The following is a 13,636-nucleotide window of genomic DNA, read 5'->3' as shown; positions in this document are numbered from 1 at the left end:
CCTTATGACAGCTCTTGCTTTAAGCCTATAATGTGTGTTTGAGAGAGAGCTTTTAAACAGTTATCCCTAACACACAATTTGTTTTTATGATTCAGTCGGTGATATCATACCATAATTGGGGCTCTAAAAGACAGAGGCAAAGGCCCAGGCAGAAACAGACATGATTCAGGAAGATAGAAGAAAAGGAGGAAAAAAGGAAAAAGCCCCATCATAGGACCTTGCACAGGGTCATCTGAGAAACACAGCTGAATGAAGGAAGGACTTCAGAACCAAGGACAGGGACGTGGACACACATACACAGAGCATTACACATTATTAGTAAGAGAATGATAAGAAGAGAAGTGTTTGAATAAAAAAAAATATATATATATCATTCACACTCAAATTGTTTTTGCCAATTTGAAATATGCCCAAGTGCAAATGAGATTTAAGTGCTGCTATATATATATCAATGTTTTCAAGCAATAAAGATTAAAACTTCTGATCTCTTCTCAGAAGACTTGGAATATAGTGCACAAGTGGTATGGATCTATTTCAAATAATTTGTTTGTTTGTATTTTTATTAATTTATTTTTGGTCATTTTGGAACCTTACATCCATAGTTGTTAACTACAATTAAAAGTATTAAAATCCTTTTCATGAATTGAACTAAATCTGAAATACAATGAAATATAAATGTAAAATTAAGAATCGATTTGCCTTGGCAAATAACCTAAATTAAAAGAACTACAATTACTAAGTGAAATAAAAACAAATTAAAGCTAAATAAAAATATTTTAAAAGTGCAAAAAAAATGAGTAAAAATTTACAAAAGCACCTAACAAAAACTGAAAACTCAAAAACCTGAAAATGCTATTCAAAATATTAATAAATACTATAACAGTATGACAATAATTTATTCAGTTCATTCTAATTCTAGACAATTCTAACCCAGCCGATAGAGCAGTTCACGAATGGTTCATCCACGAGGTTGGCTGAGAGGAATGCTGTTTCAGGTAGCGGTAAGAAGCCCACTGCGGATCAAGTAGATTACAGTCAGATGCCCTCATGCCTCTCCCAAAGCATCCCGAGGCTACACAAACTCAAGAGCATCATGCTCTTACCACTTATACAATAATCCCAGATATCCTCAGCCTGCAAGCCTTTGTATTACACCTGGAAATTCCCCCAGTTTGAGGCTGCATGGCATTCCACATATCCTGACAATAATCCTGAGCCATTTTTCCCTTTCTCCGCTTCTTTTAGAGGACAAAGTAAACAATTTAACCATCTTTAGAGTGGGAGGCAGAGTGAAAACGAAAGCTGTCACCAGAAAAAAAAAAAAAGAAAATGAGGCAAGCAGCTTCTTGTCTTCCTGTGACGGACATTTACATCTAGTAGATGTTCTGAAGTTACAAAAAAGGCATAGAATCTATGATATCCCTTAAATTAATCTGTGTACAGACTAGGGATATGCCGGTATCAAATTTTCCTGTTGCGATTAATTGCTAATGTTTTTTTATCACGGTATACGGTATTATCACGATATTTAAATGTAGTTTTAAACAAGTGGTTATAATACAGTATAACGGGTTAAATAACTTTTTTCTTATAACAATAATAACTGGACATTTAAATGCCAATACAAAGCAATACAGAACAAAATATATAAAGTTAAAAGTTTTACACAGATTAAAGTGCAAAAGAACTATAACGACCAATCTATCACTTTACAATAAGACCTCATTAGTTAACCTTAGTCATTTGCTACAGAAGTTATTAATCTTTGTTGAAAAATACAAGTCTTAGCTCATTAAATTACACAGCTGCAACTTTCGATTTTAACAACGTGTTATTAAATACCATAATACCTAAGAATAATGAATGTTCAGAAGAATTTTCATTGACAGTTTGTTAACTAATGAATTAATTAATGTTAACCAATGAAGCCCTAATGTAAAGTGTGAAATAACAATAAAGAATCAAAACACTTTCAAACAATATCTAGAGCATGTTGTAGTCCAAAAGGAGGAAAAAGTTAAATAAAAAAGAAAATAAATAGCCTATTTAGTGTAAATATTTAAATATTTGGGGCTGTGATGAACACCATAGTAAATACACAAATCTGAATGGCTATTTATATATGTTTTAGAAAGTTGTGCAGCTGCTTTATTTATGGGGTTTCCAGAGTAAAGGCTGCATTTTCTACAGTTTAGCGCCATCTGCTGTCAGAGAGTGAATGTGCTTTCACTCAGCATCTCTCACATGTTCCTCATGTGTTTCTCATGCGTGCTTTCAAGCAGCATACAGCGGTGTTGTTCATTTTGACCAGTTGATGGAGAAATTATTCTTAAAATGCATTCCAAATTCTGGATAATTTGTAATATATAATTATTCACTGTATTTCGAAGTGACCACGATAACAATATCATGCATATTCGTTACCGTGATATTATATCACATTACCGAATACCGGCACATGTCTAGTACAGATAAGGCTTCAAAGACCTTTTGTGGTCTTTAGCATGTATCTTAGCTTTGACTGCAACTGTACCCCAGCAACTTAAATTTTAGCAGACAGAAAGTTAAAATATTTAGTAACACTTTAGTATAGGGTCCAATTCACAGTAATATATAGTTGTTTATTAGCATGTCTATTATTAACATATTGGCTGTTTATTAGTGCTTATAAAGTACATATAATGCATGACATCCATAATCCTCCCCAATACCCTAAACTTAACAACTACTTTATAAACTATTAATAAGCAGCCAATAAGGAGTTAATTGAGGAAAAAGTCATAGTTAATGGTTAGTTAATAGTGAGAATTGGACCCTAAAATAAAGTGTGACCAAATATATATTTTTTTATTTTTTTCATTGCATTATTAATTTTTCTATTCCAATAAAAAAAAAAAGAAAGATCAAAAATATTGATGAGTAAACATATTTCTGTCCAATTAAATGCAAGAACGTTGCTATGATGTCACCTTCAGATGTCACTTTGGATATAAGAACCAATATTAATTTATGGATTTGCTTTCAATTTGTATATGGGATGAAGACTTAAAAATAAAGGTTCTTTATTGTCATTGTTGGTTCCATTAGGAACCACTGATGGAACCTTTCCACTTCACAAATGTTCTTTATAGTAAAAATATATATTTTTAGATTGTTAAAATGTTCTTTGTTTCAAGCTGATGTCACATAATCAGCTAAATGGTACTTTCTAAATCTCGATAGCCCTCCTGTTACTGGATTCTTCAGGGTACAAAGAATAAATAAATCATGGGACAATGAGATTTATTCTACAGTGGCACATTGCTAATCTAGTTTGATTGCGGCATCAGCTCTAGTAAGTATCAGTATAAAAGTCAAGACTTCTGCCATATCATTCAATGCAATGAAAACTAAAAATATGTGTTTTTATGTGGCACTGGGCCATACAGTCATATTGAATTTATACTGACAACTAGTGACATGGAGAATCATTTGCAAACAGCATCGGGCAAAAAAAAGCGAAATATTTCAGATAAGTATGCCATTGCAGAAATGCTATTTTTTTTTTTTTTTTTCACTTCACCCAAAAATCAAACTTTTATTACTTATCATTTAATTGCTCTCATGTTGTTTTAAACCTGCATGTCTTTCTTTCTTCTTCAGAACACAAGTTAAAATAAATAAAGAAAAAACATGAGACAATAATAATAATAATATCACAAAAAAGAAAAAGAAAAAAGAAATTCAAACGGGTTGAGAATAGATTAGGATTATAGTTCTTAATCACCTGAAGAAATATCATATATAAATAGGTATGACATAGTAAAGCAAAATCATTTTTGATCAGAAACGCTAACATTGATATTTTGATTCAGTAGCATTATAGCTATGGTGCTAGCTCAGGAGCCAAACACTCTCAAATGTTGGGCCCATTCTCTAATCCTCAAACGAAAACAGCAATCTGTGCTGAAAACTCCACTTCTGCCCATTTTAAAAGCTTTACTGCTGTGATTGGAGCTCTCAGAGAATGGAGCGTGACGGTGTGACACTGAGTGATGACCCTGGGACCGCTATCACCTTACACGTCCACAGAGAGTCAGAGACCAAGCCTCACGCTCCACTTCATCCTACAAACATCTGACAGAGGAAAGAGCCCCGTCTCCTGTTTCAGAGAGCCATCTTCATGACAGACTGATGTAGCACATTTCTTCAGGGCGACACTGAACTTGCTCTGGTTTCAAGCTTCCCTGCTTGACATTACTGATTTTTTTTTTTTTCTATGTGGATGTATGTTATGAATGAGATAAACTTATGAGTGGCATCTCTCTTGTAAAGATCTGAACTAACCCATAACCCTAAGTATTTAACTTTGTTACATAATTCTGTAAGCAGCCAACCAGAACATCCCAGCAACCACCAAGCAATGCTCTAGCAACCACTCAAAAAGCCCTAGCAACTGCCTTATCCACATGCTAAAACATGTAGAACACCTTACTGTGATTAAATACTAAAGTAACGCCCTGGCTTAATGGTGCACAAGGACATTTTCTCTTTAAAATTTCAGAAATGTGCTTGCAAAGTTTCATTAGTTTACTTTAAAACTCCATGAACCACGTGCAAATGGTGACTGAAGAGTGTCTGATGATACACTGTAGATCTTTATCTAATAACTTGCTTCAAACTTCAACAAATTCTAAAATCCAAAGCAAACAATGTTGGATGCAGATGCACTAAAACAATGTAAACGTTACGTTTCTGTCCTTTTAAAGGTTTACTAAGGGATTCAGAACAATCGTAGCATTTCAATAAAACAAACTAAATTGCATTGAACATAAAGGATTTGCATTTTCTGAATAATTGTTTCTCAAAGAAGGGGCTGAGAACTGGATGCAACAGTTTACTTTAAATCTAGAGTCATAAAAGTACACAGGAGTAGCCCAACTGAGAAACTAAAAATGAATACAAATAAAGCTGACAAATAACACACCTTATTTTCTTAACATCAAGTATCAATTTATATGTATGCTGAAGGAAAGGAATATCTACTTCTCATCATTTTTTTTTTATATTGTCAAATTTTTGCAATTAAAAAGTTTATTTTGCAGCTCGTAAAATTCCTAAAAACTAAAAAGTCCATAAAACTTCTCAATCTGAATCAGGACATATAACTGCTTGTATAATAATAATAGAAAAATGTTTTGGGGTAAAGTTTAGGGTCAGTACGATTTTTATTAAGAAATAATTTTTTTTAATAAAGCGGGGATGCTTTAAATTAATCAAAAGTGACAATCAAGACTCTTACATAGTAACTAAATAAAGTTATATTCTCAAATATATATAAATCTATACTTAAATAAATGCTGTTCTTATGGATTTTCTTTTTGTCAAAATTAAGTTTCCATGATAATATAAGAACGATTTCTAAAAGATCATGTGACTGGTTTTAATAGCTGCTGGAAATTCAGCTGCACCATCACAGGAATTCATTTTTTTGTTTAATAAATGTAAAGAGTTATTTTTAATTGTAATAATATTTCATATAAATGTAGCCTCTGTCAAAATAAGAATTTTCTTTCAAAACCATCTAAAATCACACCGACCCCAAACTTTTTAGGAGTAGTGTAGGTTATTCGGAGAATAATGGCATGTCACACCACGAGACACTGCTTGAAATTTCATGTCAGCTGCTCCTATACAGATGTTTCGTTGTAAGATACACGTTTAAAAAGAGGAACAAAGCGGGAACGCCGCCAAAATGAGCGTCTAGAAAATAAGCCGCCAAAAACAGAGAGCGAAGAAAGGGCAAACAAGGAACAGAAGAAGAGTAGTATAACGTACGCCTGCACTTTGCAAGGGAAGCCATCGGTGAGTGTGGGAAAACAAGCTCACGTGATACGGTTGCACCACGGCCGAGACGCTGTACTCACCGTCCAGGTGGCTGACTTGGCCGTGCTCGACTGCTGGAAGGTGACCTCGAAGTTGTGCGGCCCGGGGTAGTCAGTATTGGAGGGGATGGCCGGGGCTGGAGACATGGCCTCGAAGGTCGAGTTGGGCTGGGAGTAGGGTGACGGCGTTGGCACGTTGGAGGCGGTCTCTGAGTTGTAGGGACTGCTAGACGCCGCTCTGTTCCCCAAACCTTGTTCCATACTGCTGCTCAGTAGGCTGTACTGAGACTGAGAGGAGACGAGAGGCAGAAAGAGACAGGTAAAGGAGTGGGAGGGAGGCAGGTGAAGGAGGGAGGCAGAAAGTTGACATTAAGTGAAAGAGGGAGGAGATAAGACTCCATCCACTCAACTTCTCGAGCTCCAGTTACACCGCGCCGGGACGTACGAAAGGGAGTCATGCCTCCAGGCCAAGGGTAGGTTGTAAAACACAGCCCAAATCTGTCCAATGTCTAATTGCCTGCCATTCTCTTATCTATCTTACAAACACAAGACTCACAGATCATGCCCACCACACATAAATTAGGAAGTGTCTCCATGCGTTGTGCCCCAACAAATGTGTTAAAAGTAAAGCTCAGCTGGACATTATGAGATGATACCTTGTGCTAATTTGGTAACGAACCATGCTTTTGATGAGCCCACACTTTTCTATGTTGTGTTTTATTTGTTTCATATTTCTATGCATTTTGAACAAACTGTTTAGAAACGTTAGCATCACTATTATTCATATGTAAGGTTAGTGGATTACTTTAATCTTCCCATACCATTTGTATGAAAGCCAGTTTTTGCCACTGCATTATTACTATTATTATTATTTATTTTTTGCAACTTTTATTCAGAACTGTGAATTTATATCTCAATTCTGACTTTGTTTCTCAGAATTCTGACATTATAACTTGCAATAGCACTATTATCTTTTTTTTTTCATTATTCAGTGGCAGAAATGGGCTTCCATATATTTGCATGGACATAAATGAATTATGCAGTTTGTTGAAGAGATGTGGGTTATTACTTTTATGATTTTAAACTGCAAAATAAAAAAATAAAAAACACTCACACGCACAAAAAAAAATTGACTTGGAAGCCAGAGTTATATCTAAAAACCATAATTTCAGAAAGGATCCACCAAACAACCACCCATAACACCTAAGCAACTCCCTAGCAACCACCCATAACACCTAAGCAACTCCCTAGCAACCACCCATAACACCTAAGCAACTCCCTAGCAACCACCCATAACACCTTAGCAACGCCCTAGCAACCACCCATAACACCTTAGCAACACCCTAGCAACCACTCAGAACAGCCTAGCAATGGCATAGCAACATTTAAGCAACCACAACTTAACTGTCAAAAATTTCACACAAATCAAATGTAAAAATATTTACACTGTCATTATATAAATCCGACATAATATGATCTTCAAAACCTCAAAAAAAATAAAAAATATCAGAAATGCTAACATGTTCACTTGAATCTTGCAGACATGTTTTGATATAACAACTCAAAGTTCAGGAAAAAAGACGATGGGTAATGATTCCCACAAAACCTCTGAACCAATGTGAAATAAGATAACCAAACTGCAACACGAGTCAAGCGAAGAGAAAAGTCGGTACCTTCTTTTTCACATAGTACATGATCCAAACTGACAGAATCACATGTCCTCGGCTGATGAGCCCACAGTGAGTAAAACACTCATCAATCAGCTGAAAACTAGAACCGTGTGCTGCTTCCTGCTAAATTCAGCACCGAAATTCAAGGTTGGTAAGTGGTTATTTACAGGCCCGAGTCAAAAGCCCAACCCAAATCTCAATATCTCTACTTCAGTGTGAATCTATAGGACTTTTCCACCTGTTTTTTTCATCCACTAGGAGAAAACGCCAAATCTGACCACTACAACAAGCCACATCTCTCAGCAAGCTGCAAGATCTGAAGAATCATTCATGCTACTTTTGATACTTGCCTTTGCATGCATCTGCACTGTAATCTATTTCCTCATAACAGATTTTGGTAACACTTTACAATAAGGTTTCATTTGTTAATGTATTAACTAACATGAATCTACAACGAAAACAGCACATTTATTACAGCATTTATTCATCTTTATTATCTGTTTGTTGTTAGTTGATGTTAATGCACAGTGCATTAACTAATGTTAACAAGCACAACTTTTGATTGTAATAATGCATTAGTAAATGCTGAAATTGACATTAAAATGAATAAATGCTGTAGAAGTATTGTTCATGCTTAACTAAAACAGTTAACTAATGTTAACTAATGAAGTTTATTGTAAAGTGTTACCTGGATTTCTAATAGATTTCAGTTTTTGCCTCATATTTATGAACATTATAATGTGAGAAATAATATTTCAGATCAACCACACACACACACACAGACACGCACGCACACACACACACACACACACTCAGGAGTGCCTCATCATCAGTAAGTCTAAACATGCTCTGTGACAAGTTGAAACAGAACAGAAGCATTGTTGTGTGTGTGTGTGTGTTTGTGTGTGTTTGTGTGCATGTGTGTGTGAGTGTGTGTGTGTGTGAGAGAGAGAGAGAAAGAGAGAGAGAGAGAGAGAGAGAGAGAGAGAGAGAGAGAGGGAAAGTACATGCATGTCATGTGAACTTGTGTATGTCTGTGTGAGTAAATGACTCAACATTTCAATTTGGGACGCACATGCTCTCTCTCTCTCTCTCTCTCTCTCTCTCTCTCTCTGTCTCTCTCACACACACACATGCACACACACACACACACACTCTCTCTCTCTCTCTCTCTCTCACACACACACACACACACACACTCTCTCTCACACACACACACACACACACACACACACACACACACACGAACACACACACACACACTCTCTCTCTCACACGCACACACACACACACACACACACACACACTAACTCTCTCTCGCTCTCTCTCATTCTTTCAGTCTATCTGGATACAATTAATGAATTGTCCTTTAAACTAACATCCATGTCATCATGAAATGTTAATATTCTTTAACTATAACTGACAGCATATGTCTTTAGGAATTGTGTGGTTTTTGTTTTTTTGTGATTTTTTTTTTAATTTTAAGGTTTAATGGCAGGTATTATTGTGACAACTTACACCATACAGTACTGAAATTGTTCAGTGAACTACTGAGTGTGACCATAATATATATATATATATATATATATATATTTATACATCTGACGGATATTAAGATAACATATCAGCATGCAGATGCGTCTGTGAGCTGCAGAAACCTTTACTACCCAAACATGTAGAAACAGCCCCCTCTGCAGCAAACTGAAAGGACTGACATTATCACGTCTATTTCAAACCAAAGCTGTGCTCAGAAAGAAACAGCTATAGCATCACAACGGCTGAAGGCTTTCTATCAAGCAGCATGTTCAAGTCACTTTAATAATACATCAACATGCATTTAACTTTAGACCATATGAAAGCTGCCTTTTGAGGAATCATTAAGCATTTCCACACATCTCTGCAATCCATAATACTAGCAACTATAAGTTGTATATTTATCCTTCATAATCAAATTATTATTTGCAAATCAATTACAGAAAAACCTAGTAATGAGGATTTAATTAAAAAAGCAGACTGCTATTTCAAAAGATGTGTCATAGGGGATCAATTTCTAAATGTAATTTATATAATGATTAATAATAAATAAAATAAAATAAAATAAAATCTCTGAAGTTGTTAAGCCAGGCACAATGAATCTGTGGTTCAGAAACTGCTGACCTACCGTGCTGTAGTGAAGAGGCAGGTCACGGACACACAGCATTGTAGCGCTGCTCTGTGCAGAAAAGACAGGGGAGATGCTCCCACTGCTCTGGTCATGTGACTCACCCTAAACACAGGTGAGCTCTGCAATCCTCAGTTCTTCACGTCTCACGCCTTCACTTCAGACACTCGGAGTGAAACTAACTTGACACAACAACTCCAGGAAGGGAAACGCACTCCGAGTGGGTTTTTTCTGATTTTCCGCCAGCTCTTCTTGCTCTGTCAGCTTCTAGATGCAGCCAACAACAAATCTTTGGTCCTCCCACTTTTTGTCCTCATGACTATTCATTAACTAAAAAGCAGGCCTAGACTTGCCCACTTGACTTTTAGACTATACCACTTTTCGCAAAGGGAGATGGTTAGATTGTTAATTTTATACGTATATATAAATATATAAATATATATATATATATATATATATATATATATATATATATTAATTTTTTAGATTGCCTACACCTTTCATTGCTAGGAAAAAAAACGAGATTACAAACTTGGAGCAATTTACTAAAAAGCCAAGTGAAAAACAAACATCTGCAAATCAATACATTCTTGAAATTATTTGTCTAAGTCTAAAAGTGAACAACCACAACATCTCAATAAAGAGAAGAAATCCATACGACCTTGAAGAGATCATTACCAGAATTCTGGAACTACTGATGCAGAAAGCAACGCACAACATATATATTACATTCATTTCACAAAATGTGTCTTTGTAATATGTTTGCGTCATATTTCACCCCAAAATAATAACACGTATAATAATAATAATAATAATAATAAAAACTAATAATTAAAATACATATGCTATTTTAGGACAATTATTATGCACAGTAGATATGCTATTTTTGTTTTATTTATTTTGCATTACAGCAATATATAAGCACATTTCCCCAATTCTAATTAAATTAAAAAGTAAATGCATTTAATTTGTATTTTATATATATATATATATATATATATATATATATATATATATATATATATATATATATATATATATATATATATATATATATATATATAAAACGAACCTGTCTGCCTAAATATATTAAAATGATCCTAATGGTCCTAAAATAGGCTTCCTTTTAATGCTAATATAATTTCTTATTTCTTTGTTTTGATTTTGGGGTGAAGTTTGATCTTGTGAGATCCATCGATCTCTCCGTCCTGTCTCCTGCTCTCTGTTTGTCCCAGACGGGAGGCAGGAGCAGGTGTCTTGTTCGGGGCTTGGCTTTTCTCTCTAATTAAGCCTCCCCTCAAACACTGGGAGGGAGGGAAAACAGCACAGGAGAGGGAAACTGGGGACTGAGGAGGGAATCCTGATGGGTAAGGAGGGAAAACCAACACAGTTCGGTATACAGGCTGTGTTTTGTAAATGGGAGGTTGACTGGACATTGCTTTATTCTCACTAAATCTCTTCACTTTATTTTTTTTTTATTATTGTATAACTAATAAACCTTACATGGAGTTAAAGGGATAGCTGACCCTAACATTAAAATCCTGTCATGATTTATTTACCCTCAAGCTGTTCCAAAGCTGTATAAGTTTCTTTCTTCTGATAACTTGTGTTGTATTTCTTTCCATACTATGGGGTCGATGGGGACCATCAAATGTTCTGCTATCCACATTTTTCAAATGATCTTCTTTCATATTAATACACTAGCCTACATTGTGCATTATTTAATTTTTTTTTATTTCATGTGTTGTGTGTTTGTAAATCAGCATGCAGTGAATTCTCCATCGGCTTCTTACCATGACGTTGTCGTTCATGTCTCTCATGTGGTAGACGTCCATGCAGACCTCAGCGCGGTTTCTGGAAGGCACCCTGTCCCTTGAGTGTCCCGCCTGAGGAAGCTCAAAATATGTGCTGTCTGGCTCACTGCAATAACACAGAGAGAAGAATATAAGCCCGTCCAGAAAACTGCTACTAACATCAACATAAACTGCATTATGTCAGTGCATGCAAATGAACTCACAGGGTACTCCACAAGTTTTCAAAGGTTGTACCCTCATCAGCGGTGGACGACTGGGACATCTTGGATGTTGGACAGTCCACCACTGGACAGATCACAGTGAAAATCACATAACAGACCGGGGTTACCAGGCGTACATCCTTAAAGCAAAAGAAACCTTTAAAACAGTCAAATGTTTGGTGGAGGAGAGAGCTCAATGAAAAAAACACCTGCAAATGAACAAAACATCAGTTCGACAAAGCACGTGCTGCAAATACTTACAACCAAATACAGAAACGAGCTGGAAAAATACGCACAACACAAACAAATACAGACATGCTGCAGAAACAGGAACGCGCTGCAAACACCCGAATACAGCACTGTAAAGATGCACAGACCACATCGGAAATGTTCAAGAACGCAAGAAGTGACGAACCTGTCTGGGACACACTTATCAGCGTCTGAAAGGAGAGGTTTTTATTTGTTTAAACATCCTGATCACATGATTCCTTAGCTTTTTTTTTTTTGGGATATTAGCCTAAAAAATCTGACAAAATACAGATTTACCGTAACTGTGAAGCCCTGTGTAAGCTGAATGACTTACTTTTATAACTCATGCTGTACTATAAAAAAAAAAAAAAAAAAAAAAAAAACATTGTTATTATAGTTAAACCATGATAACCAGAAATGAACCATGGTTTTGCTACACAAACAGTTTAACCACAGTATTTAAACAACTACGGTTCCTACACTTTGACTATAATAAAATGATGGTTCATTTTCATAAGCATTGTTGGGGTCCCCTTAAAACATTTCACTTATGAAAATTAACCATGGCTTTGTTATAGTAAAAATGTAGTACTCAAGGGTTTTTGACATATTTTACTACCAGGCATTTAACTACAGTTTTACTACAAATATCATGGCTAATTTGTGGGTTTAACTATAGTAACCATGTTTTTTTGGTTTTATTTCAAGTAAAACTATGGTTTCTTTTCATTAGGGTCCCATTGTCGTCTGTGCTATTTGCAACCTGTTTCTGTATTTGGTTGTGTTGAGAGTTTTAGTGGTCTAAATAAAAATATTTAGGTTGATCCAGCCATATTAAATTGACTTAAATAAAACCAGTTATTTCCATTTTAGTTTCCTTTTTTCCGGTGTAGCACATGGACTTCTTTACATCTTGTGTCACGCACAAAAAAACAGAAAGTCACAGCTGGGTTAAAAGAAAAACTAATAAATACATAAAAATGTCTTTATACAGTTCTACAGTAAAGAACAAAAACACATGAGGCTGAATACATTATTATAGAATCTTCATTTAAGGATGAATTAGTCCTTTAAAAATTATTTTGAGTCTATTTTTTAATCAAACTGAACTGAATACTCTGAAAAAGAGATAAATTAAATGTTGAATTAATGAATTTAATCGATTTTTTATTTTATTATTATTACATAAAAAAGTAATCCTCCAAATGGTATATAATAATATAATGGTTCTACATCTTAATCATAATTGTTATTCATTAATGGACCCAGCAATTTTATAATAGACACTTATTCTGAAGGAAAGGTATATTATAAAAGCTCTGTATTCATGCTCCGTAAAATAACTCTCTGAATCTGAACTGCATCTTTGTTTAAAGACTGAACACACACGCAAGATTCGATTTCCAAGTCATTTCCACCCTGCTGCTCCACGCATCTCCTGAAGTTTGAATCCTGCAGATTTTGAGGCTGGATGCATAGATTGAGAATAAAGATGCCAGGCTGGACGTGTCCGAACCTGCCTGCAGTGCTCCACTGTGACAGCACACACTTCCTCCATCACATTACTCACAGGACACGAGGCTAGAAACCCCCGTCCTGACCACACAAGAACAGACCATCCAACTCTGACATATTACACACCCCATACACAATTATCAGAGTCCATAAACATAAACTA

General features: G+C 35.4%; 1 protein-coding gene across 2 annotated transcripts in view; it reads right to left on the bottom strand.

Moving 5' to 3' along the window:
• LOC113039702 (tumor protein p73) overlaps window positions 1-11,808 on the bottom strand; it is a 28,646-nt gene extending 16,838 nt beyond the window's left edge. The window contains exons 1-3 of one of the 2 annotated variants that reach the window (XM_026197722.1): window positions 11,713-11,808; window positions 11,489-11,615; window positions 5,907-6,152 (exon numbers count right to left, since the gene is read on the bottom strand). In XM_026197722.1, coding sequence (XP_026053507.1) covers window positions 5,907-6,152; window positions 11,489-11,615; window positions 11,713-11,771 — 432 coding nt within the window. In that variant the 5' untranslated portion in view covers window positions 11,772-11,808. Of the gene's footprint in view, window positions 1-5,906; window positions 6,153-9,695; window positions 9,978-11,488; window positions 11,616-11,712 lie in introns of those variants that run through there. The other variant, XM_026197723.1, reaches the window with a different exon arrangement.
• Window positions 11,809-13,636: the final 1,828 nt, after the last annotated feature.

This window comes from Carassius auratus, chromosome 22 (genome assembly GCF_003368295.1).
Source record: "Carassius auratus strain Wakin chromosome 22, ASM336829v1, whole genome shotgun sequence".
NCBI lineage: Eukaryota > Metazoa > Chordata > Actinopteri > Cypriniformes > Cyprinidae > Carassius > Carassius auratus.
Note: the sequence above shows the minus strand (reverse complement) of the source record. Positions and strands in the feature narration are given on the sequence as shown.